This window comes from Manis pentadactyla, chromosome 1 (assembly GCF_030020395.1).
Source record: "Manis pentadactyla isolate mManPen7 chromosome 1, mManPen7.hap1, whole genome shotgun sequence".
In the NCBI taxonomy this organism is placed as follows: Eukaryota; Metazoa; Chordata; class Mammalia; order Pholidota; family Manidae; genus Manis; species Manis pentadactyla.
This window is the reverse complement of record NC_080019.1, coordinates 90,264,656-90,292,194: the sequence shown is the minus strand read 5'-3', so window position 1 is coordinate 90,292,194 and position 27,539 is coordinate 90,264,656. Positions and strand designations below refer to the sequence as shown.

General features: G+C 37.6%; 1 protein-coding gene and 1 long non-coding RNA gene across 10 annotated transcripts in view; one reads left to right on the top strand and one right to left on the bottom strand.

The window, feature by feature from the left end:
- The window catches only part of VEPH1 (ventricular zone expressed PH domain containing 1), a 181,962-nt gene that overhangs the window by 119,729 nt on the left and 34,694 nt on the right, over positions 1–27,539 (top strand). For 8 of the 9 annotated variants that reach the window (XM_036904114.2, XM_036904112.2, XM_057499473.1 and 5 more), the window contains 3 exons: positions 16,791–16,930; positions 19,794–19,928; positions 20,855–20,914. In XM_036904114.2, the coding sequence (XP_036760009.2) occupies positions 16,791–16,930; positions 19,794–19,928; positions 20,855–20,914 (335 nt within the window). The remainder of the gene's footprint in view (positions 1–16,790; positions 16,931–19,793; positions 19,929–20,854; positions 20,915–27,539) is intronic. The other variant, XM_036904113.2, reaches the window with a different exon arrangement.
- Positions 1–27,539, bottom strand: part of LOC130683274 (uncharacterized) — a 69,580-nt gene that overhangs the window by 11,096 nt on the left and 30,945 nt on the right. The gene's annotated exons all lie outside the window — the stretch shown is intronic.

Sequence of the window (27,539 nt, the reverse complement as noted above, 5' to 3'; positions counted from 1 at the left end):
GGTCTCAGCACAAATGTCCCTTCCTAAAAGCAGCCCTCTCTGGCTCCCACCCCAATCTAAATCAACTGTTCCCATATTGTTCTTTGGGGAATTTTCCTAGGTTTTTTTTTCTTTGATAGCACTGATCACATTTGTATTTCTGTGTATTATCCTTTATTGTTTGTTTCCTCCCCTAGACAAAACAAGTAGCACCTCTTTTATTTACTACTGTACATCCATGTCTACACTGTAGGAACTCAGTAAATGCATGCTAAATAAATGACCTTTTAAAAATTTCTCTGAGCCTATGTCAATACTGTATTAAACCCCTTTACTGGTTATTTTTTAGCTGCTTAGAAAAACCAAATCTTTATAAGGAGCTCTTATCAGCCCAATTTAACTTTTGTATGTCTGGATATTTTGGATTTTATTTTTAAAACTATTTTGTCTACCTTCCTGCCTAACCTCTACTCTCCTAAAAATTAACAAACAGGGAAATAGAGCGCTACTTGTAAATTATCAAACAAAGAATATGTGAATTATGAATAATAGAAGGAGACCACCATTTGATTTTGCTACTGGTTTATATCACTGTTAGTGTTGAGGAGTTATAAACTGAGGTGACTGCTGTTATTTGGAGGCAGCTTATGCCTCTAGTTTCAGGTTCCAGTCATTTCCCACATGTACTTGCTCTTTCCAAATAGATCAACTTACTGTTTGTAAGAATAACTAACTTCACTGAGATTTTTATGGTGCATAGTGGACATTTATTGAATAAAAGAATAACTGAATTAATTATTTTATTTAATCCTGATGAAAAGCTTGCAGTCTAGATATCATTGCCTTCATTTTATGGATGAGAAAATAGACTCTGAAAGTCAAATAGGCTATCCGAGGTAATGTAGCCAAGAGGTGCAGAGATAGGACTCAACCCTGGATTCGTGGCCTTGGGGCTGCCTGTCTATCCACATGGCTGATTTGGCCCTGCCATTTTCACCCCACCTCCATGCCTTGGCCCCTGCTGTTGCTCTTCTGGGCGCTGTTGTTCCATTTGCCTAGGCTCACCATTCATTAAGTTTAGATCAAGCTTTCTGTTGGCCTTAGTGATTCCAACTACTTCTCACTTTGCACCTTATCTTACATTGCTAAGGGCATATGAAAATACCTTCCTCAGAGGCTTCCAGCTGTATTTTACCAGCAATACTGAGTTTCCCTAAAGATTAGAATTTTTTAATTAGTCTATTCCTAATAACTCTTGTTAAATTTTAAGACTCTCAGTAAGTTTTTTTTAGTTTCAAAGTTCCATACTTGATAAATTCCCAGAATATTTGTTAATGATGATGATATTAGGCTTTTCCTTGAAGCAAGATAACAAAATCAACCTTCTTCAAATGTACTGTTATAGCAATTATACCAATAAAAGTAATCCTTAACATGTCTTAGAATTTATGCTCTGAGAGTACAGGGCATATGAAAATACCTTCCTCAGAGGCTTCCAGACATATTTTACCTGCAGTACTGAGTTTCCCTTAAGGTTAGAATTATATTCTAAAATTACCTTCCAAATTCATTTTTTCATTTACTACTGCACATCCCCAGATATATCCCCAGAACTGGCTGTACAGAATTATCTGCTTTCTGTTCAGTGAAATCTCATTTAATAGTAGCTTATGGAACAAGATGCTCTCTAGTCTTCCCATGTCAGAAACATGACTATGGAATCAGTTGAGAATAGACACCCAGTGGACAACCTCGGAAAGCCAGATTTGGCTAGGAATTGCTAGGGCACTTCTTGCAAGAGTTTCAAGGACTTTGAGTACAGTTGATATGTACTCTGTGGAGGTCCTGTGCATCTTGCACCAACCTATCTGACACCACCAAACCTCTTGGTAAATGCAAATCATCCCCCAAGAGTGTGCTCTTGAGGATGTTGAGGGGTGGCTAGGCCAGAGGTCTTAGTGCAGAACTGCCAACTAGAGAGAGGCAATGATCCAGATAACTCACATATACACAGTCTTAGGCTCGTCCTTCTTTTCTCAGGAGGCAAACATGTGGACAGACCCATTTGAGTGGGGCTTAGTAATGAAACATTCTAAAATTTTTCTGAGCCCTAAATCTGGTTGCTGTTATACATTTTGCAGAATTGTAGAGTAATTGGTAGCATATTGGAATGGTACCTGCAGGGGATCAGGGTTTGCCTGCCTTGTGTGCCTCTGTACAACTTTGATAAATCTCTGCGTGGTAGAGCCAAAGGTTTATTTATAACACATGGGCTTCCACTGACTCAGTGTGACCACAAAGTGAGTCTGTATCCATCCAGCAATCAGCTACATTAGCATCATGCCAAATTATACATATATATATATATATACACACACACTATATATGTATTTGATTTAAAATTCATATAAATTCCAAAATTATTTTCACGTCTGCAAACTGTGCTAACTCCTATGAAAATATTCCAGCTTTATCTCTTATCATATTGATGTTGACTAGTTTGTAGTCTTACTGTTTGGACATCTAAATTGTTCTTGGCAACCATCAAGATACAGAGTAGGAAATAGTCGAATTCTTTCAAATGAACTTCCCCTGGAGGCCTTGGGATGTGTAAGTGCTCAGGTTCCTCTTCCCAGAGCTGAGTCTGACTCATCACTGTTGTTGAAAGTTGCATTCTTTCTAGTGGTAACCAAAAATTCAGTGGAGATATAATAAAAGTATCAATACAGTCATATAATGCTACATTCAATTTAAGTTAAATTAGTTTTGTAATTTACATTTTCATTACTCCTATTTTAGGAGAGTATTGGCTAAATTTCTGGAAATATTGGAAACAAAATTTATTTTAATCCAAAAATATGAACAATGTTACTATAATTTCCTTCACAGTTATTTGTGGTTTTATTATTCAAATCTGCAAAATATGAGCATATTTGTATTGCCTTTATTATGTAATTGCATCATCACCATTGAATATACGTGTGCCATGAAAGTGCTACAAGAACCACAGTTCCCTTGCAGGGCACATTCACTTTGCTCTGTAAGGCTGCTTGCTGTGGTCAGAGATGTCTTGTGGCCCTTGGCAGTCTTTGCTGGAAAAGAGTTATGTGCAATTTATCAAATATATCTCTCCCTCCCTGTCTTTCTTTCACTCCTGGGGCCAGACTTAGTAAGCTAAATGAGGTTTGGCTGAGTCATAAAGCCAGGTCTTGGCCACTGGGCATACAGGGGGTTGAAAGAAGTAAACAATATCATAAGCACAGAGAATGGGGGTAAGAAATCATGGATAAGAAAACACTAGCTAGAACAGAATGTTAACCTCCTCCTTAAAATCTCCAATCACAATGTCAAGGAGTGTGGCTAATTCCAGAAAGGGCTCTGCATTCGTTCATTCGAGAAGGGCACCATTTATTCTGTGGCCTGTAGGAATGACATCACCTAGACCCCTGCAGTGGAAAGCAGTGGCCTTGCAGATAAGACCTAAAGTCAGAGCTGAAAGGATAGTTTGCAGGGCAACCAGAGCTCTTGGACAGATGCAGTTTTTGGCAGCAAACAAATGCCAAGGGCATGTTTCTAGTAGAGATCATTCAAGTGGACACAGGGAGACCCACGAACAGGGCCAGCGTCCAGATGGGAGGGCCCTGGCGGCAGCCAGGCAGGCTTCGGAGACAGGTCTCATCCCAGGGAGGGGGGTGGAAGATGTCCCGCCAGTGGGGAGAATGTGAGGACCCATGGTTTGCTGTTCATCTGTCTCCATCTCTGTTCGTCCCAACCCGGACAACGTCCAGCCCAGTAACACTAGCAGCTCCTGGCTAACCAGCACATCAGCCACATGTAGTTCAGAAAGGCTGCTGCTCTCGCCAGGGGGCCCGGGCTGGCCTCGGCAGGGGTGGGCTCTATGGTATTTGCGCCTGGAGCACGCCGTCATTTCAGGCTCCTCACAAGTGCTTAGGGAAATAGCATTGTGGCTATTTCTTGCCTTTTGGGCATCCAAACCCAGGAAGGACTCCTTGTCATTTATCCCACCTGTGTTGCTTTGCTCCTGTCAGTCCAGGAAGTGAGCCCAGGACTCGATAATAATGAAGTGTTCCCTTATAGTTTTTTCATACAGAATAATACCAGATACTGGGTGGTTGCTCAGATGATCATGAATGTACGAATATGGAAGGTCCTCTCCTGGAGGCACCAGCCCAACGGTTTTCTGCTAAGAGATTTCCTTTGAATAAGACCTTATCACACAATAAAGATAGCTTTTAAATATCTCAATCATTTTCAAGCAGGCTCTGGATCATAAATACCTCTTATTTTGACTCTGATTCTCAGACTGCCCTTCACGAAAATGTGTCTATGGCAGCGTGTTCTCAGGTTGTCAGAACAATGTTGATAAAGTTTCAGTTCTTAAAGAACAGACTATTTTTATCCAAATTTACAAAATATAAGCATTTTCCATTGCCTTTATTATGTAATTGCCTTATTACCATTGAACATACACAGGCCAGAAAGAACTATAGGAAGCACAGTCCCCTTGCAGTGCAAATTCAGTGAAGCAAAGAAAAGGGGTGGGGTGCGGAGGGGCGACAATAGAGGTCATGCCAATGTAGAAACATTTTATTTAACTTCAAAATGAAGCCATGATGATATAAATACATGGAGCAAATTGAATTGTGAGCTTTGCCATGCTTTCAAGTGTTTGGATATCAAGATTTTAATGAAAGAATAGCTTTCTGATCTGGTTCCATCATGACCCTGTCTTACCATAGAGAGATTACCACTCTTGGGCCCCTCCAGCGCAACGACTGTATGATTTTTAACTGGCACCTGGCCTCTGATTTCCCACACAGCCAAGTATGAGATGCCAGAGTCTCAGGGGCAATAGGCCCCTCCTGCAGCCTCTGTTGAATGAATGTTGATTGGCTTCTCACCTCAAAGTTCAGCCACCCCACTTTGAGAAACAGGAAGTTGAGGCAGGGATAATTCAAATCTATTAATTTTCGCTTCAGTTCTTCAGTAGATCTTTCTGCCTTCCTCTATGGGACAAAATATATAACCAGCTGTTTCAAGCTTACACCTGGAAGTTTGAGTTTCTGAAGGATGAGTAACATCGCTACTTTATTTTATGGTATAACGTTTTCTCTGGGCAGCAACAAGAAAATGAAAGTGGAAACAATGAACTAGAAAGAATAAAAATGGTAACTATCTTTAATGTTAAGTATGATGATTAATGTCATCATTCCTGGATTGTAGGTCACCTAAAAATGGAGCAAGTTACACTTAAATACAACCTTAAAAAAGCAATGGATGAAACTAAGCCTTTCAGAAGTAAGTCACCCACTATCGTGGATCATGTTAATTCATACAAAAACAATCTTATGACTACGACATTTGCTTCTACTACAGACTTTCCAGTTTCCAAAGCTAATTTGACAGAGGCAATTTATCTCCTTGACTTATTTCCTTGATTGCAATGCTTCCATTAGAACTATGTGACGTTTCCCACTGGGGAACAGTAATACTTTGAGGTGGGATATCATAGGTCAATCTTCCATGCCACCTCCACAAGAATGTGCCACATAACCAACCCAATTGTACTACCTGCCGTTTGTGACAACATGGATGGACCTAGGCGGTATTACGCTCAGTGAAAAAGCCAGGCAGAGCAAGACAAATTCCACATGATTTCACTTATTTGTGGAATCTAAACCCAAACAAAACATAATGAGCAAAATAGAAGTAGACTCATAGACACTGAGACAGGACTGGTGGTTACCATGGGGGAGGGTTAGGGTGATGGGGGGGGTGGATAAAGGGGCACAAAAATTCTCAATCATAATAAAAGTTTGGTCACAGGGATGACAGTGCAGCATGGAGAATACAGCCAATGATTCTGTAACATCTCCCTATGTTGACAGTAACTACATAGTGGGGGTGAGGATTTAATAATGTAGGTAACTGTTGAACCACTGTGTTGTCTACTTGAAACCAAGACTGTATATCAACTATGCTTCAATTTTTAAAAAACTGCAGTCAAAACCAAAAATAAATTATCAATAAATCTTTAAATACTGTGTAAGTGAAAATGATACACAATTTATACTAGGATTTGCATAATTAAAAATACTTAGGTATAAATTAAGTCCCTCTTTGACCACAACTGCTATTAACTTCTGTTTAAGTATAGTGAATTATTAATATCTTTGAGTCTCAGTTTCTCTAAACTGGAAGTATCTATATTGTGGGATTGTTGTGAGCATGTAATAGCAATATACACATAAAACTCTTAGAATAGTGTTGAACATGTAAAAACCAATCAAGTAAAATTAGCTAATTTTTTTTCCTTATTCTGCTGCAATAAAGTGCTCCTCTCACTTGTGATGCTTTGAATACATCAAAATACTAAGGCTTTCCTTAGAACTCCTTGATGGCATTCTTGCCACATTTCTGTGCTTCTGAGCCTCAAAATAGCATTAGTATCAAAAGTCTCACTTGCTCCTGACTTGAGTACTAGAACTTTGGGGACTTCAGAGAGACCAAGCAGATAATTTCAAGCACCGTTACTAGATCTTTCTTGCTAGACCTGTCCTGTCCCCAGACAAATTTATTTCAATTGTATAGAATTTCATCTCAGCCTGTACTTCAATATCAGCTCTGTATTCAGTTTGTTTTAAAAATGAACAGGTGAAAATTTCGGGACACTGAGAGACCTAGAGATCCCAAGGGTCATTGTGCAGCCCCTTCTCTCTAATCTATACAGTTTTATGGCAACATTCAAATACTCCCACCTGGTTGAGGGATCATTTCTCTCCAAATACAACAGTAGCAGCTGTAAGAGTGATCATGAGAATATAACAATCTTTACTAAACCCTTGTTCTGTGCCAAGCACACTCCTGTCAGAGAACCTCACATGAAATTATTTCATTTTATGCTCACATTAACCAGGGTGACCAACTCCTCTTGGTCTGTCCAGGACTTTCTTGGTTTAGCACTGAAAGTCTCCAGTACCAGGAGCAACCTCAGTCCCAGGCAAACCCGGATGGTTGGTCACCCTAAACAACCCTTAGAGAGAGGTGCTTTTATTGTTCCCAGTTAAGTCACAGAGAGGTTATGTAAGTTGCCCAAGGACACGTAGCTCATAATTGGAGACTAGCTCTAGAATCTGTGCTCTTGACCATCACCTTGGAGCAAGACTGGGCGCTGGATACGGAGCAGAGAAATTGGTCCTAGAATGCCTTCTGAGAAGGGGTTTTCAGTCCCTGTCTCATGGCAGAAACACTGGGTGTGACGGCATCCAAGATTCTCCACTACCTGAAGGTTAATGGTAAGTCTCATTCTGTTCCTTAATAGCAGCATAAAACAGCAAACTGGTACAATTTCTGAACAGCTTTCACGTGAGAAGTGTGCAGGCATATGCACCAAGAGATGCTATATCCCACTGTGTGTGATTAGATTTTGGCCCTCACATGCAAAACGTCCGATATCCTTCCTCAGCCAGCTCCCCACCCTCTATCCTTTGCTGTGTGACTCTTAATAAGACCTTCTGACTTTCTATTAGAACAAGATTCCTTTCTCCACCTGAGGCTTCTTGTTCAGTGTAGTTTTATTCTCTATCATTACTTCTTATTTATTATAGGATTATAAAATCCCACAGTACATCTTAGATTTGCAGAGAAAATGTACCATCATCTTACCTATAATGCATAGTAAGTAACTAACCACTGGCTAATGAGGGAGGGAAATTAAGAGTTCTTGTTGATATTAATCCAATGTGATCATTTGAATGGTATGACTAGGAAACAATCTCTTTTTCTTACCCCCTCCCATGCTTATCTCCCTAAGGTGACATCTGGGGGCATGAGGAAGTGGGTCCTTTTTCCTTGGGATGTTGGAAAAACATTGTGCCTGAGAGTAGGGGTGTGGGGGTGCTGAGGGGGTATCTTCTTGCCCAAAGGATAATGTCCTTTGTTGGCCTTACCACCATCTTCCAGCCAAAGTCTAGGGTGGTGTAACATCATCCAGGCACTGTGCACAAGGACCTGGCCTTTCTGTCCCCACCTCAGCTCCCACTGGTGCCGTGGCTCTGAGGCCTGGCAGGGACAGCTCCCCCTGCTGTTCACTGGGCATGCTCCCCACCACACACACATTGTGGGGATTTCTTGGAAAAGCTATCCAGCCACAGTCTCAGCTCCTTCTTCCCCATGTCCACACCATGCCAGAGGCAAGCCTGACCCCCGAGAGCTGAACCACAGACCTCCTCTGCGTGGCTCCATGAGCTGTACTTTAACGGAGTTGGCTGCGCTGTATCGGTACTGACCGGCGGGTCTCCTTCTTAAGCACTGCCTTCAGTGTTAGCATAACGTATTTAATACACTCTCTCTCACCGGGGCTGAAACCCAAAGATGGGGAAGTCAGGACCACTTCTGATGGCTTCACAGTTGCCCCTTTCCCACTCTCTCCCATCTCCCCTGCCAGAATGGAAAAGTCTCTTTTGCTTCTATGTGTGTTCTCCCTACCAACCACAGAACTGACCTGGCCGCCATCCCCTACACAACACAGGTCTGTAATGTATATCCCCATGCTCACTGGATAGACTAAAAGGAGATAAAGGAATTAAAATATCTGTCTTCAAGATAAAAGCTTTGTTTGCAAGGCCAATACCATGCTTCACAATCCAGTCCTGGCAGTTGAATCCTATCTTACCTTGGTCTTCCCCTTCATACGCCTCTGACTGTCTAATGTCTACCCCACCACCACTCCCATATCCTACTGCCAAGTGGGTGGAGGCCCAAGGGGATTAGGGCAAAGGTTGTGAATTCAGGAAGGCAAAAGAGAAAAATATATTTTAAACTATAAATATGGGCTCCATTGCATGGCATTTTAGTGAGACATTATTTAAATTGCCTGTTTAACTAACACCAACTTTTTCATTGTACATTTTTTAAAATTATATAGGTAACACATGAATATAAACCCATTAGGAGAAAAGTATAAAATACAGAAGACTATGGAATAAAAAGTGTGTGCTCTCCATGCCCAGTCCCACTTCTCAACCCAGAATAATCACTATCCATGATTGATCTATAGCCTTACAGCCCTTTCTCCCACGACTAATATACATGTTTTTTTGTATTTTATATAAATTATGTTTATATATAAAGTAAGTGTTTTATATTTTACATAAACATATCAACATATGTGTATATCAATATATAATTTTGACTTTTTTTTTTACCAAAATCAGGGTCAAAGAATAGGACTTTATACACTTATGGCTTGTCCATTTCTGAATATACATTTATCAAATTTCTCTTTGCTTCTCTGAATTTTATTTGCATTATTAAAGTAATCACTTGCAAAGGAACTTTACTTCATCTTTCTGATGATTTGAAACACAAGCGTCTGTCTTGCCTGCTTGACAACTGCCTGGAAGTCCTGCCGTGAGGGGGCAAATGAGCACAGCACTTTTGCCCTGGGTGGGGATGTTGTACACACGTGCATGTGTTATGGCCAGGGGCCAACCAGCTGCTGAGAAGGGACCATGTATTTCTCAGTCAAAAATGTCAGAAACAGAATTCAGTGAAAATGAGGCAAAGTTTTATTTCCCATCACCTAGCTGTCCTAGAGTCTTCATCAAATGAGAAATTTAGTAGTTTCTCCCTAAGCACACATGGGTTCAACAACTCACATTTCTGAGCACCTGCTATAGAACCAAGTCCTGGAAACAACAAGATGATTAAAGAAATCTCTATTATTGAAGAATTACTTGATATCATTTCAACCAGTCATTTCAGAAATTAATCTTTGTTTTTGAGAACCTAATTTATTTTTACTTTAAAGAATCTTGTCTTCTATTTCTGACATCAAAGTTATGAAATAATTGTTATTCTTCTCAAAATTTCTAAACTTTAATTTGGGAGTGACAGGGAACGCAGTTTTAGTCTAACATAAAAACATATTCTGCATATCATACAGAGTTAAAATTTAATAAATGGTCCACACTGGCTTGTGCTATCTTATTCCATTTTTTCAGGCAAAAGCAAAACTATTTTAAAGTGATAAGCTTGTACATTTTTCTCCAAAATTTTAATTTATGGTTGACTTCAAAAATATGTTTTATTCTACCAAGTTTGGAAAAGCTTTCATTTCCTCCTACTTCTTTTCTGTTCAATTGAGGATATTTATACAGTTAAATAACAGTTTATTCATTCATTCTGGGTCAGTATTTTGAATTCTGAGTCTTTGAAATTCATCAAAGGCCAATTAAATAGGAGGGAGGAGAAGAAATGGCTTCTGTGGCTCCTGTGTGGCTAGTGCCAAGCAGGAGAAGGAAATCTCCTCTAACAGATCCCATTGCCCTCTGTCCTGTACTGAGCCCAGAGAGCCCTGGTAGGAGCAAACCTTCAACCCCGCTTTGCACAGTCATCACAGATGCATTTCTTCTGTAGAATCAAATAATTTCATTGAATCATATAGTTTCAGAGCTGAAAAGTACATCCTAGTATGGCAGTTCCTCAAAAAATTAAACATAGATTTAACACATGACTTGGTAATCCCTCTTTCGGATATATACCCAAAAGCAATGAAATTCTGGGAAAGAGATATCTGTACACCCATGTTCATAGCAGCATTATTCATAACAGCCAAGGTGGAAACAGCCAAAATGTCCATGAATGGATAAGTGAATAAACAAAATGTGATGTATATACATACAATGGAAAATCGTTCTTAGCCTTGAAGAAAAATGGAATTCTGATACACCCCACAACATAAGTAAACCTCAAAGACATGCTAAGTGACTAAGCCAGACACAAAGGATGTAAAATTGTGTGATTCCCACTTATAGGAGGCACAAAGGGTAGCCAAATCCATAGAGACAGAAAGTAGAATGGGTTGCCTAGAGCTGGTGGGAGAGGAGAATGGGAGTTATAATTTAATGGACATGGAATTTTAGTTGGGGATGATGAAAAGTTCTGGAGATGGATGGGCTGATGACTGCACAACAGTGGGGTGTACTTAATGCCACTGAACTGTATACCTAAAAATGGTGAAGTGGTAAATTTCATGTTATATATACTTTACCACAAAGAAAAAACTCTTTACCATAATGCAGCTTGCAACCTAGGAAAGAGAAAGTTAATAAGCAAATGAAAAAATATAAATTTTAAAAATACATGCTAGATCTACTTTTGGCCTTCCCCCATTTTACAAGTAAGAGGCCAGAGGACACAGGGAAAAGATTTAAAAAAGTCTACCCACTAAGGCCCTGGTCGTCTGACCACTGGCCCAGTGATCTTTCCATTGAACCACACTTCTTTTTTGAGTTGCATCTATTACCCCTACTTTATCTGAGCCATTCAATAATATACTGGAAACAGAATAGGCTCTGGAACCTAGGTTCAAATTCCAACTCAGTTGCTTCCTGGAAGTTTGATCTTGAGATTTCCTTCTCCAGAAAATGGGGACCAAAAATACCTACTTCATAAAGGTTCAGTGTAATTTGTAAGGAGTCAATGAAAATTAGCTCCTTCCTGCTGTTCCTCAAAATGCCTTTTCTGAATTTGCTGCTTATTTATAACTTATGTTCTGTGTGTGAATACTTTTAACCTAGCAATTTCAGCAAAAATATTTCTGTTTGAATTTTTATAAACCGTTCCAGAAATAACAGTTTGGATATGAGAAGAAAAGCTCCATTGAAAAACTTTGGAAACAAGCCAGATACATTTATTTGACCCTTATTTAGCTGGAAGAGAATTTTCAAAGTGTAATTTTGACAAAGAATTCAAAACAAGAGCTAAAATTCTTGTCTCCAAAAAACAAAGCCAACTCTTTGATATTTCTACCAGCTATAAAGAAAATCAAAGTCATACTCTATATTTATTCTTAAAAGGCAGTTATCTCTAAATAAAAAGTATATGATGGCATAGAGTACATATAAGTATAACCCTGGGAGATGAGCTGTAAGTGTCTGGTCCCCCAAGAAGAATGGTGTGTTTCTCAGACCCAACATAAATATTTGTATATCTATATTATATAGGTACATAATGTAGATATTTAGCAAATATTCACACTCAACTGTTAGCAGAGTATCAGAGGGAACTAAAGTTACCACCACAGTCCTCGTTCATCTGCTTCCACAGCATTCTCCATCTCTAAGGAACTCTAAGCCCAGTCATTTTGATTACTCCCTCTGGGTTTAAAATCCTTTCCTATTTCCCCCTGTCACATTTGAGGATAAAAGAGACCAATCATTCCCATTTTACACAGGCCTACAAAGAGCTTCACTTTATAGATTTGATATAGCTCTTTAGATTTATGAAAAGATTTATCCTATCCCCAGTTAGAGAATTATATTGGCTAGATAGTAATTGCACAGAAAATACCATAGTTTATATTTCTGGGGCTAGAATACTTATCACTTTTGTTAAGGATACTGGCAACTTATTTTTTATTTTTCATTTGTCCCTGCAGAAGTTATAGGTAGCTCAGCTGGGGAGGCAGGTTCAAGTCTACTAGACAATATGATTTTGAAGGAGGTGGTATTACTTTATGAGCAAAACATAGATCTTGTATTTTAATGAACTTGGATCCAAATCCTGGTTCTGCATCTTACTTGATTAAGTCACTTAACTCTAGTACCCTTTAACCTCTTAAGTGAAGAGATAAAGTAGATATTGTGAGGATTAAATGGTGATTATATAAAAAATCTAACAGAATGATTGGCACAAAAGTAAATACTGATATTAGTTATCCCACACATCAACTTGCTCTAATATTTAACTAGTTCACACACACACACAAAGTAAAAGCTGATTTCTACTTTTGATTATGGTTTTGCTTGATTTAAAATTTCCACTAGACTTTAAAAATACTATTATAAAATTATAACTGCTTTCTGAAACTTCAGAATGTCATTTAGGATTATTTCTAATTGCAAAATGCTTTTCAAAGTGTTAATTGCTCTACTTTCTGGATGTCTAATTTTCTTTGGCATTTGATAACCTCAAAACAAAGAAGTTCAAATTTGTTCAGAAAAATTCACATAATCGATGTAGCTAGTTTGCCCTCAAGGAGGTAGAGCTAACTCCCACTCCTTAAGTGTGCACATAGTGACTTCTTTGCAAAGAGTGCAGAGCAGGAAGTGTAGCAAAAGAGTAACTTTACAGTGGAGGAACCTGGCCAGCACTACCTCAGCCAGGTGGTCAAGGTCAATGTCAAAGTCATAAGTCATGTTGATCAAACGTGCTCTTGAAAAATGGTAAAATGAAAATAGTGGTTACCTCCAAATGAAAAAAGGTCTTCCCCCTCAAAACTCAAAAACCTCAGTCTGATCATGAGAAAAACAGACAAATCCCAACTGAGGGACATTCTACAAAAGACCTGAGGAAGGTATTCCTCCAAACTGTCAAAGTCATCAAAAACAAGGAAAGTCTGAAATTTGTCACAGTCTAGAAGAACCTAAGGATACATAATGAATAAATGTCAAGTAGTATCCTAAATGAAAGTTTGGAACAGAAAACACTAAACATAAACTAAGGGAATCTGAATCAAGTATGGATTTCAGTTTATAATAATGTACTGATACTGGTTCACTACTTGTAGCAAAGGTACCATACTAATTTAAGATGTTAGTAATAAGGGAAACTGGGTGTGTGATATATGGGAACTCTCTGTACATATTTGCAATTTTTCTATAAATCTTTAAATGTTCTAAAATAAAAGTTTGTTTAAAAATACTAACAAAAATACAGTACAATGAATGCAATACAGGAATAAAAGTGTATGGACTATGGGAGAAAAGTAGCAGAGGAAAAGAATTCCAAATGATTCTTAAAAACTTTGTCTCAAAAAGACCAAATGCTCTTATATTTTGCATCAGACCTTTAATTTACCCAGGTATATAACATATAGACTCTGGGTATTTCGATCTACATTATTTTATACAATTATTGATGCTCATGTTAACTTCAGTATTTATGGAGACAAAACCAAATCATTTGATTTTTTTTTTTACAAAAATAAGCCACAATTTAGCAAAATAGAAATTGTAAAGAAGCAGCGATCTGAGTTGGTGGACAATGGAAAGCATTCTGTATTCAGCAAAGCATGACTTCCTCTCTCTTCCAGACTAACAGAAAAATAAATAGCCCTTTGGGCATCAATTGTATAAGTAAAAAATAATATCTTAATGACACAGTTATACTAACCTTACTACCTGGAATTACCTTGGATATCTTTGCCTTATGTGATTTTTTTTCTGGGTGTTTCCTACACTCAAAGTTTTTATCTCTCATACTTTCTAAGTTCAAAGTCTTTCAAGGCCACCTCAGATATTTCCCCATTTTGAACCTACTCGTGTTCATCAATAAGAATAACTGCTTATTTCTCTTAACTGTTATAATTGTGTGTCCCTCCATTACCTCATTGACTTAAAACAATTTACAACTGTTGTTTATAGATGTTTCTCCCATTTGGCTGTAAGCTTCTTAAGAACAGGGTCCACATCGTGGACCTTCTTGCTTTCCACACAGTATCTGACATTCATTCATCCAACAACCATTTATTGCGTGCATACTATGGAATGAGCAAGAGGGAGAAATTACAGAGAAAATGTAACAAACTTTAACATTATGGGGAAAACTTCCCAAGCCAAGAAAGCTCTGAAAAAAAAAATGAGAAGAACACTGATACAGATCAGGTTTACTCAAAGCACTAGCGAAAGTTTTATATCACAGAACTAATTTATTTTTATAGCCAGTGTATATGTTTCTAAATTAAAGGTCTCTCTTCTACCACTTAGCTCATTTTATACAATCTGGAATCCCTGTGGTTTGTGTATAAAAAGCTGGTAGACCCAGGGTGAGTTAAATAAATCTAATCAATGTTCATTTTCAAAAGAAAACATGAGTGGGCAGTAAGAATTTAGAGGAAGGAAAAAGACAAAAACTGTTTTTTCCTGGCAGAGGCCTGAAGCCTAACTTGCGCCTGTCAAACTACCGCAGAGGTTCTTAGCAAAGAATGTTTTCTTTTGAAACTTTTTACTAAACTAAAACATGTTGCTGTCTCAATGTAGACATACAGCTAGAATTATTTCAAATACCATTTTGGTGTAAGAATGCTTATGGACTATTTGGGTTCCTATTTATCTAGTAATTTAAATTCAGTTTTTCAGAAGATCAGTACCAAAAAAGTATATTTAGTTACTCTTGTCAAACAATTTCTGATAGGGCAATTTTAAGTTGCTGTTGTGCTCTTTTCTCTTCTCTGACATCTCTCTGCCTCAGTGCCAGACCTCCCGGTCTCTCCCACCAAGTTTAAGCACTCTTTACATCTCACGATCTATTCCATCCCCCAGCAAGCAGAAATGATTTCTGAGTTTATATAAGGTTATGGAATGCTCAAACCCCAATTTTTTTAATCCCCCAGAATAATTAACTTCATGAAAATGAATTCTCTTCCATACCAATGTTTCAGAATCACACAAAGATATTAATAATTGAGATTTCTGTATGTAGTTGCAAATTGCCCTGTGGCTTTATTGTTTTGTTCCCAGTGTCTTCTCCTCTAGTCTGTCCTTGGCCACACTCCCTTAACTCTTCCAGACTTTTCCCCACAAGCCTGCCATTCCTGATGTTGCACGGATAAGCCTCCCCTGACACCCTAGGGAACCCAATGGACTCTTGTAGGTGGGGACTGACTCTGCCGCCTTACAGGGTCCCCATCAACTTTTAATAAACTCTAATCCATTTCCATTTTTAAGAGTAAGGCATACTGAATCTATTAATTTTCAAAATATTTCATTTAAAATGTTAGATTAATTGTGAAATAAGAAATACTCCATGGGCTATCAGCCTGACTCAACAGATTTAAAAAGCCCCAGTATAGTAGAGCCTAAGGGATCCCAACATGGCATTATCTCAGCTGAGTTCAAATCCTGGCTTTGCTACAAACTGGGCAGCCTTCAGGAATTTTTCCTGGCTGCCTGAGCGTCATTCATTTGTCCAGATCTATTGTGTGCCATGAACCACATATATTGCATGCCGCATGCCGAGGTCATAGAGGCGAACAAGGCATTCACAGTGACTCACGAAACTGACCCCTAATGGGCTGAGTTTTTTCATCTTGAAAATAGAAATAATAACACCTGTCTTGTAGGGTTGTAAAAATTAAATGGCTCTTTCTCTATGTGGCTTCTCACTACCTCTGCTCACCACCACCACCACCACCACCACCACTACTCTGCCCCACTTTCTTGTCCCTAAAAGACGATCTCATTAAATTTCCCTGCTGAAACTCTTCAAGATGAAATGACTTTTGAGAACTAGACCATGTCAGTTCACAGGAAGCCACACCTTTGGCCAGAGTTATTCTGGGGGCTGTCTCTGTGTCCCGTGCACAACCCAGAGAACAAGCAGGTGAGGGCACACCATCCGCTGCCTGGAAATCCCTGGGTTTTCTCCATCCATTTGCTTATTCTTCCCAGGCTGTCATTTCAAGATGCCCAGTCAAATGGAAATGGCAGAGCATCTCTGTGTTTATTGGTGAGAGGTTGTTTTTTTCCAAAGAATTGCTTGGAGAGTCCTCAGGCATTGTTTATTAAAGCAAGAGAAAGACAGATAGAATACACCTTGTTGAAAACATCTTCACTTAAAACTAGGTTCCATGAAATTGACATGTTTCCAAATGCACAGTTGTTTGGAGTTATTAGTTCACAGACTGAAAACTGAAGAAAGTATTTCTAATGGTGTTTGTGTGTTGAAGTTGAAAGTGTAACTCTGGGAAGAATCTAATGGTCAATACTATGTGTATTTGTTTCTAGATTCTGTTAGAAGTTGTGTTGCAAAGCTGTTCTTCACCTGCTCCCTGAAGGGTCATTACTGCCTGTACAGTAAATCCAGTTTTATTCTCATCAGCCAAGAACCTCAGCTGTGGATACAGATCATGTTTCTATTTCAGCAGGTATGTATATTTCATGTGTTCATCTCGGCTCCTTAATGAGTTGGTAGGTAAGAGTTTATAGTCACTTTTACTGAATTGTTTGTTGATCAGAGTTGGTATGTAGACAACAGCAATAAATACACATTTCATTACTTTCTTACATGGATTTTCTATAGTTTAGGATAGTTTCCTTATAAAAGACCTGGATTCATAATCAGGAGGCCAAACCTATTAATATCCTGAATATCCTTACCTTTAAAACAGAATGAAAAAGAAAATGCTTTTTGTGTGTTGACAGATGGTAACTCTTATTGTGTGAACATTTTGTAATGCATATAATTATTGAATCACTAGGTTGTACACCTGAAACCAATTTAATATTGCATATCAACATTTCACTTTAAAAAATTAAAAAATAAGTTTAAAAAAGAAAGGGGAAATACTTTTTGTTAAACACTAACAAAACAGCTTATTTGGGGAAATAGTTTTCCTTATGTAGAACTAGCCTTTATTTCTACACAGTCTTCCAATCTCCAATTAATTTTAATATCAACATATGCTTTCTGACATTGTTAAGATATGTGCCACTTTTTTCCATAGAATTTATGTATATAGATAAATTTACATAACAATGAAAAACTTGATGCAAGGATGTCAGCATTGATTATAAAATATTAGTAATAGAAGGGATCTTAGACATCATTTTACAGATAAGAAATTTCAAGGACAGAACTCAGAGCATCTGACTCAATGGTCTTTTCATTGCTGTGCATGGATTAAAACATACAATGGGAGGACATGGGCAGGGAGAGCAGAGGCAGAAAAAAAACAGAATGTCAATGTTATAAGATGGTTAAAAATTAGGCCAAGTGATAAAATAATGTATTTACTTCTATTTAAAAATTTTTCCATAACAGCCCCTACAAGAGTCAGCCAGATTTATTAAGAAAAAGTGAACTTCATGCCAAATATGTCATAATCAAAAGGTAGAACTGTAGTAATTAAGAAAAGAGACAGCTTAGCTGTGCCTTAGGAATACCATCTTTTCCTATATTAAGTGTTCCTAAGAACATTTAATAATATCTCATTGAGAACAATTTACATTTTGATGAATCAAATTGTATGTGAATATATAAAATAGTAATTGTTTTTTCTTCCTTCTCTTGAAAAAACGTCCTTATTTTCTCCTACTTATATTTTTTCAAATAGTTTTCATTAGCAATTTTGTATTTGGTCTCATCTTTGGCTTTGTTCTTAAGTTCTCAGTTTTCTGAAAATGAGACAAGAAAACTTGATTTTATGTTTGCCCCTTTGGCCCTATTTTATTGCCTTAGTCTAATTCTTTGTCTTTCTCTTTAAGCAAAATCACCAAAAAGCATCTACTTTGCTGTCCTTCTTTGCTCCTTTTACTATAATGTTCCCTTTCCTTTTCCACACCTTTGATATTGTGTGATCTGGGTGAATCCTGACTTTAGGGTAAATAAAAATCAAATCTTTGACTTGAAACTTGCAAACCCAGGATGCGCTTTGTGTGCTGTGATGACTCTCTCTCTTCTCTATCAATTTAATACATTCATGAAGTTTTCAAATTCACAGATTCCAATCTAAATGACTCTCTTTGGAATGATGATTAATTAAATCAGCTGTAAAAAGTCATATGCTGTAAGTATCTGGTAATAATCAAGAAATTCCCAAATGTGTCCACATTATGGACACAACTACATTATGGCTCTTAGCATTTTTAAATCTTTGAGCCACTTACTTGAGGTACAAGATCCTCTATTTTTCCCTACTCAGTATGAGAAACAGCTCATCTTGTTAATAATTGTTAGATTTTTCTGAAAAATAAAACTTATTTTCATTTACTAATAGAAACTTCGTACACACAGATCACCTACAGTCTCATAAGTCATTGGACAGTCATTGACACAGAAAATAGGATTTTATAAGCCAGCATCATTATTTTATCACATCTCACACATGAAGGATAATATATATGATATTGTATGTATATAAATAATGTTTTTTGCCTTTTATTGATGTTCTGTTGCTCTTATAAATTTGTTCCCTTAACATGCTTATTTTATATTTATATTCAGGTTTACATTTTTTTACATATTAAATTTAATATATACATTAATACATTTATATTAGTTTTATATTATTCAAGCATTTTATTAAAATTCATCTTACATTTATAGTTATAACAGCACATGATTGATAAATATACAAACAAAATTTAAATATTCCTTTGAAATTTTTATTTTCATTGACTTGAATGAAATCTATGTAAATGTGATTTGCTTTACATTAAATAACAATCATATTACCCAAAACTTAAGAGTATCTTGAAGCTCTAGGAATATTCACCCATTCTCCACTTAGGATTAAAGGTGTTTTTGTTTCCCCCACCACCCACTCACACTGTTCATATTTGAGTCATTGTATAATAAACTCGTATTCAATTCCTATTCTTCATGATCTCTGTAAAAATTGACTTTATATTTGTATTCTAGTTTTAATTTTATGCTTAATTCTCAGATCTTTGAAAAAATAAATATGAATATTTTTATTAGCCATTTTCCAATGAAATAACATGCTTAGGAAATGATCAAGGTAAACACTACCTCATAAAGGTTAGGCTAATTTATAGAGATCAGTGTCAATGACCTTGAGAATCCTGTTCAATAATGTAAATTTTCTGTTAAAAAGTGAAAAGCCTAAAATGTATCATGTTTGATTTTGAAGATAGATTTCTTTGTCGTTTTATTTAAATGTAAACCCTGTATAGTTCAGACCAAGCCCAAACTGCCTTATAGTCAACCAAACAATATTGTTGGGAAAGGAGATAATGTGTTAGGTTTTCTCACTGATGCTCTTCCAGAGCCTGTTTCCTGAGCCCCTGTCCATACAGAGTCATTCTGTGCAGCTTCTCAGAGCTCTGTGGGAGAAGACCCAGGAAGACAGTGCTCAGAGCTTCGAAGCAGCCATGATGGAGTCCACCTTTCCACAGCAGAAGGTAAGCGTTACTTTCCTTGGACATTTTATTTTAAACCAGGATTCAAGACTATCTTGGGATAGTTTGCCTTTTTCTTCACAGTTCAATTTTTTTCCTTCTTTTATCATTATCAAAAAATACTTGTGAATTAATGATTTCCATGTGGTGCTGTAGTGGAATCAGGACAGAGCCATCTGGGGAGACTAGGGTAGTTAACGTCTGTTAGGAAGAGCACAGGGTGCCAGACAGTGAGCCCTGCTCAACAAACAAGCACAAGAGAAATTGAAACAGAGAAGTGTGTTACTCACAGGTCCTGGAGAAAGGACACTGTACACCTTAGCAGCCCCGTGGGGAAGGCAAGGCAGGGGGCAGGCAGAGAGAGAGAGAGAGACGCAGGTTCTGGAGCACATGACTCTATTTGGGTCTGTGTATGAAATGCTCTGGGGTCCCCAGGCCAAAGCCTGGCCAGAGAGAGCAGGGTCTTGGTAAGCTCCCCAGAGGTATTTAAGGGCCGCACAGGCCAGCCATGGGAAGTAAGGAGACTGTTGATCACAAGGGCCATTGGGGAAATCATAGCAGGGACTTACATTTGCTTGTGACTCTGCAGGCTGTTATCTAGGGCATGTACTTGCAAGAGGGGCCTAGTGTAAGTTTAAGGCCTCCGCTTGAGGCTTGGCCAAACAGAATGGGTGCGGAGGCAGCAATACCACAGAGCAGCTCAGCTAAACCCGCAGCACTGCCATCTGAGACTCACAGACTGACATTGTACCACCCACTGAGAGCCGCACAAGAACCACATGCATAGTGTGCAACAGAACACATTTCACAAAAGAAGGCCGTGGACTCTGGGATTCAAAGGGGAAGAGCATGAGCGACTTGGACTCCAGGTTCTTTGGTACATCACATTTCTTCCCTCCTACTTCCCCTCATCCCCTTGTCCTCTGCAGTCACCAAGAAGCAAGAAAATGCAGATAAGGTGGGCAGGAAGAGAGAGGGAACATGGTCAGGTGACAGTCTGCTGACACAGGCAAGTATGATCTGAGACATGCAGCGGGGTGGCAGTGCGGAAATAGGGGCATCCCTCCCCAGGCACAGCTGACAGACCTTCCGAGCAGGCAGCTGAACTGGAAGAGGCCCCAGACGTGCAGCTACACCCATCCATGCGGTGGGGTGAAATCCGAAGTGGACCTAAGGATGTGATCAGATTTGCATTTGACAAAGGTCACAGGCCTGGGAGTGGAGAGAATGAGTAGAGGAAATCTGACTGGAGCTCAAAAGGCTGCTTAGGAAGCTATCGCTATCAGCAGGTGGGAAATGAAGGGCTGAAGCAAAGTTGGAAATTGTAGGAAGAGGATGGATTCAAGAGCTATTAAAGTTGTAGAATTGACAGGACTTCGTGGCTGATAAGGAGAATGGAAGAACCAAGGATGACGCCAGGTGCCTCATGTGGCTGAATAAATGAGGGTGCCATCTGGGAAAAGGGAGACACAAAGGAAGTTGACGTGGAGGAAGGAGTTGGAACATTCTGGTTTGCATATTTGAATCTGAGTTATCTGTGTAGATAACCAGGCCATGATGGTGGCTGAAATGCCTCAGGGAGAAGGCCATGCCTGGAGATCTGGATCTGGGAGTCCTAAGGTAGCACATGAGCCGTGGCAGCAGATCGGATCCCTCAGAGAGAGTATGGGTGATGAGAATGGAGAGTGGTTCTTGCACTCTCCTTAGTAAGTATTGCCAGGCTCTCTAAGCCCTTCCCATACTCAAAGGTTCTGATTATTCTTATTTTGCCTAGTAAGAAGTACTAGGCCTAGTAATAAGTACAGGATGCTTCCTGGGCAAATCAGAGGTTTTGAGAGTATATGGTCATAGTCTCTGTTCTTGTTTCACTATTGAGAACAAACATGCCCATATTACATAAATTCAAAGTACAAATAAGTAGCAAATTAATAAGAAACTGTTACATTGTGAAACTAAATACCTCTTACATGCTGAAGGATCACAAAAGGATGAGAAATGAGTGTGATTAATCAGAAGTTTATTTAGAACGGTCTGTAAGACACTGAAGATGCATCCAACTACTGCATCACTACTTTTTGGCTTTGGTTTAAGAATTAGACATGCGGTCCTAAGGAGAAAGGAAATGCCATAATGGTGTCAATGCAAAGTAGAATAGAACGCATATTTTGTTCCAATTTTAAACTGTTACATCATATTTAAAGATAATGTCTCAAAATCTTATTCATTTTTCATTGTGAACTGTGTTTTACTAGAGACAACTAGTAAATTAAGCCTTGGCAGGCTGCTTCAAGTCCTAAGAGAGTAAAAAAAAAAACAACGTGGCAAACCAGTTTTGTGCATGCTCACAAGTATTCTTATTCATATTTTTTCCATTTTATACTAATAAATATTCCCCTGGGGAAAAATTAACTGAAAACCAAAATGTTTTTGAAATCTTTAAAGTTTAGTAATTTGGTTTATTCATAAGTAATAGAAAGAACTTTGGTATCTGGGATGGTACCTTATGTGGCAAAGTTATCTGCCTAGGTATTTCTCAAATCGATTGTCTCCTACTTTTTATGAAGTATTCTGTCTGCTAAAGTCAAAATCTCTGTGAAAATGGTCCTAAGCGTGCTCTGCTCTCACCTTTATGCCAGTCAGGACATAAACTAGTATTTGAAAGTGATGCACACGTATCGTTGCTGTGAATGAATTAATCCTGCAACCAGCTGGATCCAGGTACACAAAGAAGGAAGAAACTCCTGAGAAAATGCCTCAAGTCTCTAGAATATAACGCTCTGGAGGGTCTGCTATTGTGATGGCTCTTTAATAGAATCTTGTAATTTCAGAACTGAAAATCAACAGTAGGATATCTAATAACTTACAGAGTGCTTGAGGTCAGGGATTGCTCCATGTTTATGGTTGCATTTGCAAGGTCACACAGTACTTGGCACACCCTAGGCTCTCAATAATAATGGCTACCAACTAATACGTAAATGAAGCCATTACAGTTTGTCAGTGGCAGAGCTAGGGCACATGAACGTACCATGGTGACATCACAACTGTCACCAATACATCTGGTTCTTCTCTACCCTGGGCACATGAGATTCCTGCTTGTGGAATTAAGGTCTGTCCACGTGACACATGTCAGCCAATGAAATATCAGAAGGCATGTGCGTCATTCTAGAACGAAGCTTGTAGAAGCCAGCGTGTGGTTCTCCGGGTCCCTCAGTGTCCCCTGCTGGGGTGATTGCAGAAGCAAATGTTGATGTTGAGTTACCAGAAGAAGGACAAAGCTTGGAATTCCAAGTCCTCCCAGAGAAGAGGGCTGCTCTGGGGAACCACCCAGACCCACCGCACACTCTGCAGGAGGAGGAAACAGTCTTTGGTTTTGTTAAGGCTTAAGTTTTAGCTACGGCAGCATGACCCACCCAGCTTGATTTATACGCCTGCCAGAGGAGTTAAGCATGTTGGCTCTGAAGTCAGATTACCTGCATTTAAAATCTGGCTCTGCCACTTCCCGGTTCTGAGACCTTGGGCTGTGGTCCAGTCTCTTTGTCTGTACAGAGGTGGTAATGCTAGTACCTACGTCATAGAGCTGATTGAGAATTGAATTAGTTAATACATAGAAAGCTCTCAGAACAGTGGCTGCTATTGTGGTGTCTCTATAAATGTTAGCTAATATTCTGATTCCTGACCAGCATTTCTTTCTCTTTCTCTCTCTCTCTCAAAAATAACACAAATTCAAATTTGTCTCAGATGTGTTGAGAGGTTCAGAGTAGAGGTAGATGAACCTGAAGGATAATCTCTCAGATTGCTGTACTTTTCTAAATACACAAGATCAACTTTATCAGAAAACATTCTCCAAATGTCGAACACGAGTTTGCATATAGAATTCAAATGATCATTTACAAGCTATATGTTAATCTTACACAGGAGTAGAAGTGTGAAAATCCTTATATTATACAATGCTATGTTTTTAAGCTTCAAAAATAGAAGAGAAGTTTAATACTACTACAAAGCATCAGTTCAACAGTTCCAATAAGAAATAATTATCATCTCTGGATACTTACATAGCAATTGATAAAATTCTACATCTGTTTTGAATAACCACACATTCTGTATGAAAATTGTATTAATGTCTGTCTCCCTAATTAGACTGTTCCCCATGAGAGCATATGCTTGCCCAGTACCCAGGGCACCACTTAGCATATAATAGGCTCTCAGTAATATGTATTGATTGAATAAAATAAATGAGCACTGTTACCTCCTAGTTTACTTACTCAGTAAACTAAGTAGAAGAGGGATTGATTAATTTTCTCAAAGTTACAGAACATTGGAGAGATATAAGACTTGAATGAACATAGTGACATACCAGGTTCCCAATTGGAAATAATGAATATGACAAAGGTGTTAATACTTACCAATTCAATAGATAACTAAATTCCAATCTAAATTCTAGCAGGATGATTTTTGGTACTGTATGAAGTGAAAATATAACCAAAAAGATAAATAGGTGAGACTAGTTATAAAATTTTTGAGAGGAAAAAAAGTAAGAGCACTTCCCTAAGTATTAAAATATACTATTAAGAAGTGTTATTATTAAAGCATTCCACCTTTATGGTAAGAATGAACATAGAGATAAATGGAACAGACTATGTAATCCAGAAATCTACACAAATATATACACATAATTAGTTAATGTGTGTGTGTGTATATATATAATTGTTTAACAAGTTTCACCAAAATCTTCTACAAATTAACAAGGAAGAGTAACAACCCAAGAGGAAACTGGGCAAAGAGCATGAACAGAAAAGTCACTGAACAAGAAACTCAAATGGCCAGAAAACATAGGAAAAGATGTTTAGACTCACTAAAAATCATGGAAATAATTGATTTAAATATTTGTAAATGATATGCCACTTTTTAATGAGCAGACTGGCAAAAAAAAATAAGTTGTGACAAGTTCCAGCAAATATGTGAAAAAATGAGAATGCTCACACACCACAGGTGAGAATAAACAGGTTTACCTACTTAGAAAAAAGTGCTTAAAAAATAAATACAAGAATTAATTAAATTCATGAATGACAGCTAGCTGGCAGTTAAGGTGGGTGAGCAATTAGCTTTCCAAAAAGTCTTCATTCCACTTAAACCTTAGCAGAAAAATGCTTAAACATTTTATCAGAAATGCTGTTTTGTTTTTTTTTACCACGAAGAGGTTTTGTATTATAACATAGAAAAATGTTCTGTCCTAGATAAGGTTTAAGGCAAACTTTCCTTCACAACCTTTTTAAAAAAGCAAGCTGGCAATAGCTGGTTATACTATAAATTCGTGTACCCTATTATCTTGCAATTCCATTTCTAGGTGAAACTCTCACATACCAGCACCAGGAGACATGTAGAGATGTTAACTGATATTTGCACCAAAAAATCAGGAGCAATATAACTGTCCATCAGTACAAAAATGAAGAAAAATGTGGGATAGTCATGCTATATGTACAGTGAAATTTATGTATAGAGTATTTGGAATAAAATGGGCTAAATCTTGAAAAGATAATACTGAGCTTTACTAAGCAGATTACAAAAGTATGATATGAATAGTATGATAGCTCATGTAAATTTTTATAACAGTAAGCAGTATTATGCATTACTTATGGGTAAATATACCTGTGGTAAAAATATACCATATTTAGAATCATACCAAATTCATGATGGGGTTTCCTTCTGATATAAGGAAGTATGGAGAGGAGAGAGGAAATTTTTACTGGGAAAGGAATTAAGGAGATCTCAATTTCATCTATAATTTTGTTTTTTTAAAAATTAGAAGCAAAATATTGGTATTAATTAATCTGGCAAGTACATGAGTATTTGTTACATTATCCTTTGCACATGCTGATCTTTCTTAAAAATATTAATTAAATCTGTAAGTAATGTCTTAAAGAACTGATAGATTTGGCTAGAATAAAATGTAAAGGTTATAAAAACAAAACCTGTCATGCATAACAACTTAAAAAGAAAATAAGTATAACAAGCATGAAAGACAATGTTTAATATCCTTAAAATACCGTTAAGTTCCTGAAAATAAACAATTACTGAGCCAAGGACATGAGCAAACAACTCAAAGGGCACTCAGTCCAGAAAAAGTATCTAGCCTCATTAGTAGTCAAAGATATAAGAATAGAAATTTTTTTTTAAATCTTTACCCTTTTTAATCCATTTTTTTAAAAACAATAATCAGTGCTGGTTAGAGCAAGGGTGTTTAGACACTCTCACACATTTTTAGTTGGAGTGTAAATTATTTCAACATTTCTAAAAAGCAATTTAGCAATGCAGGTCAAGAGTCTTAAAAATATTCATATCCTTTAACACAGTGAGTCCATTTCTAGGAATCTGTTTAAAAGAAATAATCTGAAATGTGTACAAACTTAAGATAAACACACACCAAAAAAGTATTGTGGAGTTATTTGTAAGCCTAAATGTCTAAAGATAAGAGAATAAAACTATTTGCATATATATATATATGTAATGTATATGATATATGACATACATATGTATCTCCATCCATATGGAAGGATACTAAGAAACCATGAAAAATCATGCTTATGAGAAATGTCTAAGAAACTATGAAAAATCATGTTTATGAGAAATGTTCAATGACATGAAAAAACACTTATGTCAAATACCACATTTCAAGGTACAAAATTATTTATATAAAGAAGATTATTTGGAGGTTTGTCCATTCAAACAACAAAAAGGAAGTATACCAAAATACTATCAATCTTTAGCACTTACTGAGGGGATTATTAGCATGTTCTAACTTTTCTCTAAGAAGTATGTATTTCTTTTATAACCAAAGAAAAAAATTATTATGGAAATACCATTTTTAGTTATATTGCTTTATGTAAATTAATGCCATTGAACAGTTTACTTAGTAAAAATAAAGTCCAATTTAAGATCAATTGTCATTATAAAATAAATATTTTAGGGAAAGGACAGAAAATTCACTGATTTATTTAAGAAATGAGGAGCATGGCCTCTGTGGAGCAACTAGGGACACCATTAGTAATTCCATTCCAGCGCATGTGCAGCCCAGGCCTTCAGAGGGAACAGCCTCTGATTATCAGAGGATCAGACAGTTGACAAAGTTGCTTGGGGGATCACTCAAGAACTAGAATTTGAGAGAGAAGTCTCTTTTATTGAGACACATGTTCCAGTTCCCAAAGCATAGAGAAATTCCATATGCCATAGAAATGAGGTCTCAAAACTATGCCCATTATGAAAAAAAAAAACAACTAAATTTACTGCTGAAATAAAAATGTGCCCCATCTGGCTAACATTTGGAGATTTGTTTTCAGTCCACAGTGCTACAAACACATTTGATAGTTCCCAGGGTAATTGGCTATAGTGTCAGAGCATAAATAAAACTGAAGCACCAATTCCAGGTGGAACAAAAGGAGACCTTCTGAGCTTCCAAAGGCTTAGATTTAGTGTTTTGAGTTACAGTGTTAACACGGTGCTTGAATAAATAAATGCATAAGTAAGTAGATGGGAGTGGGCTTATCATATATAGGCTGCAACTATTCAAATTCTTAAGAGAAATTATAGTTGACATGTGTGATGTCAGTAGGTCAGCCT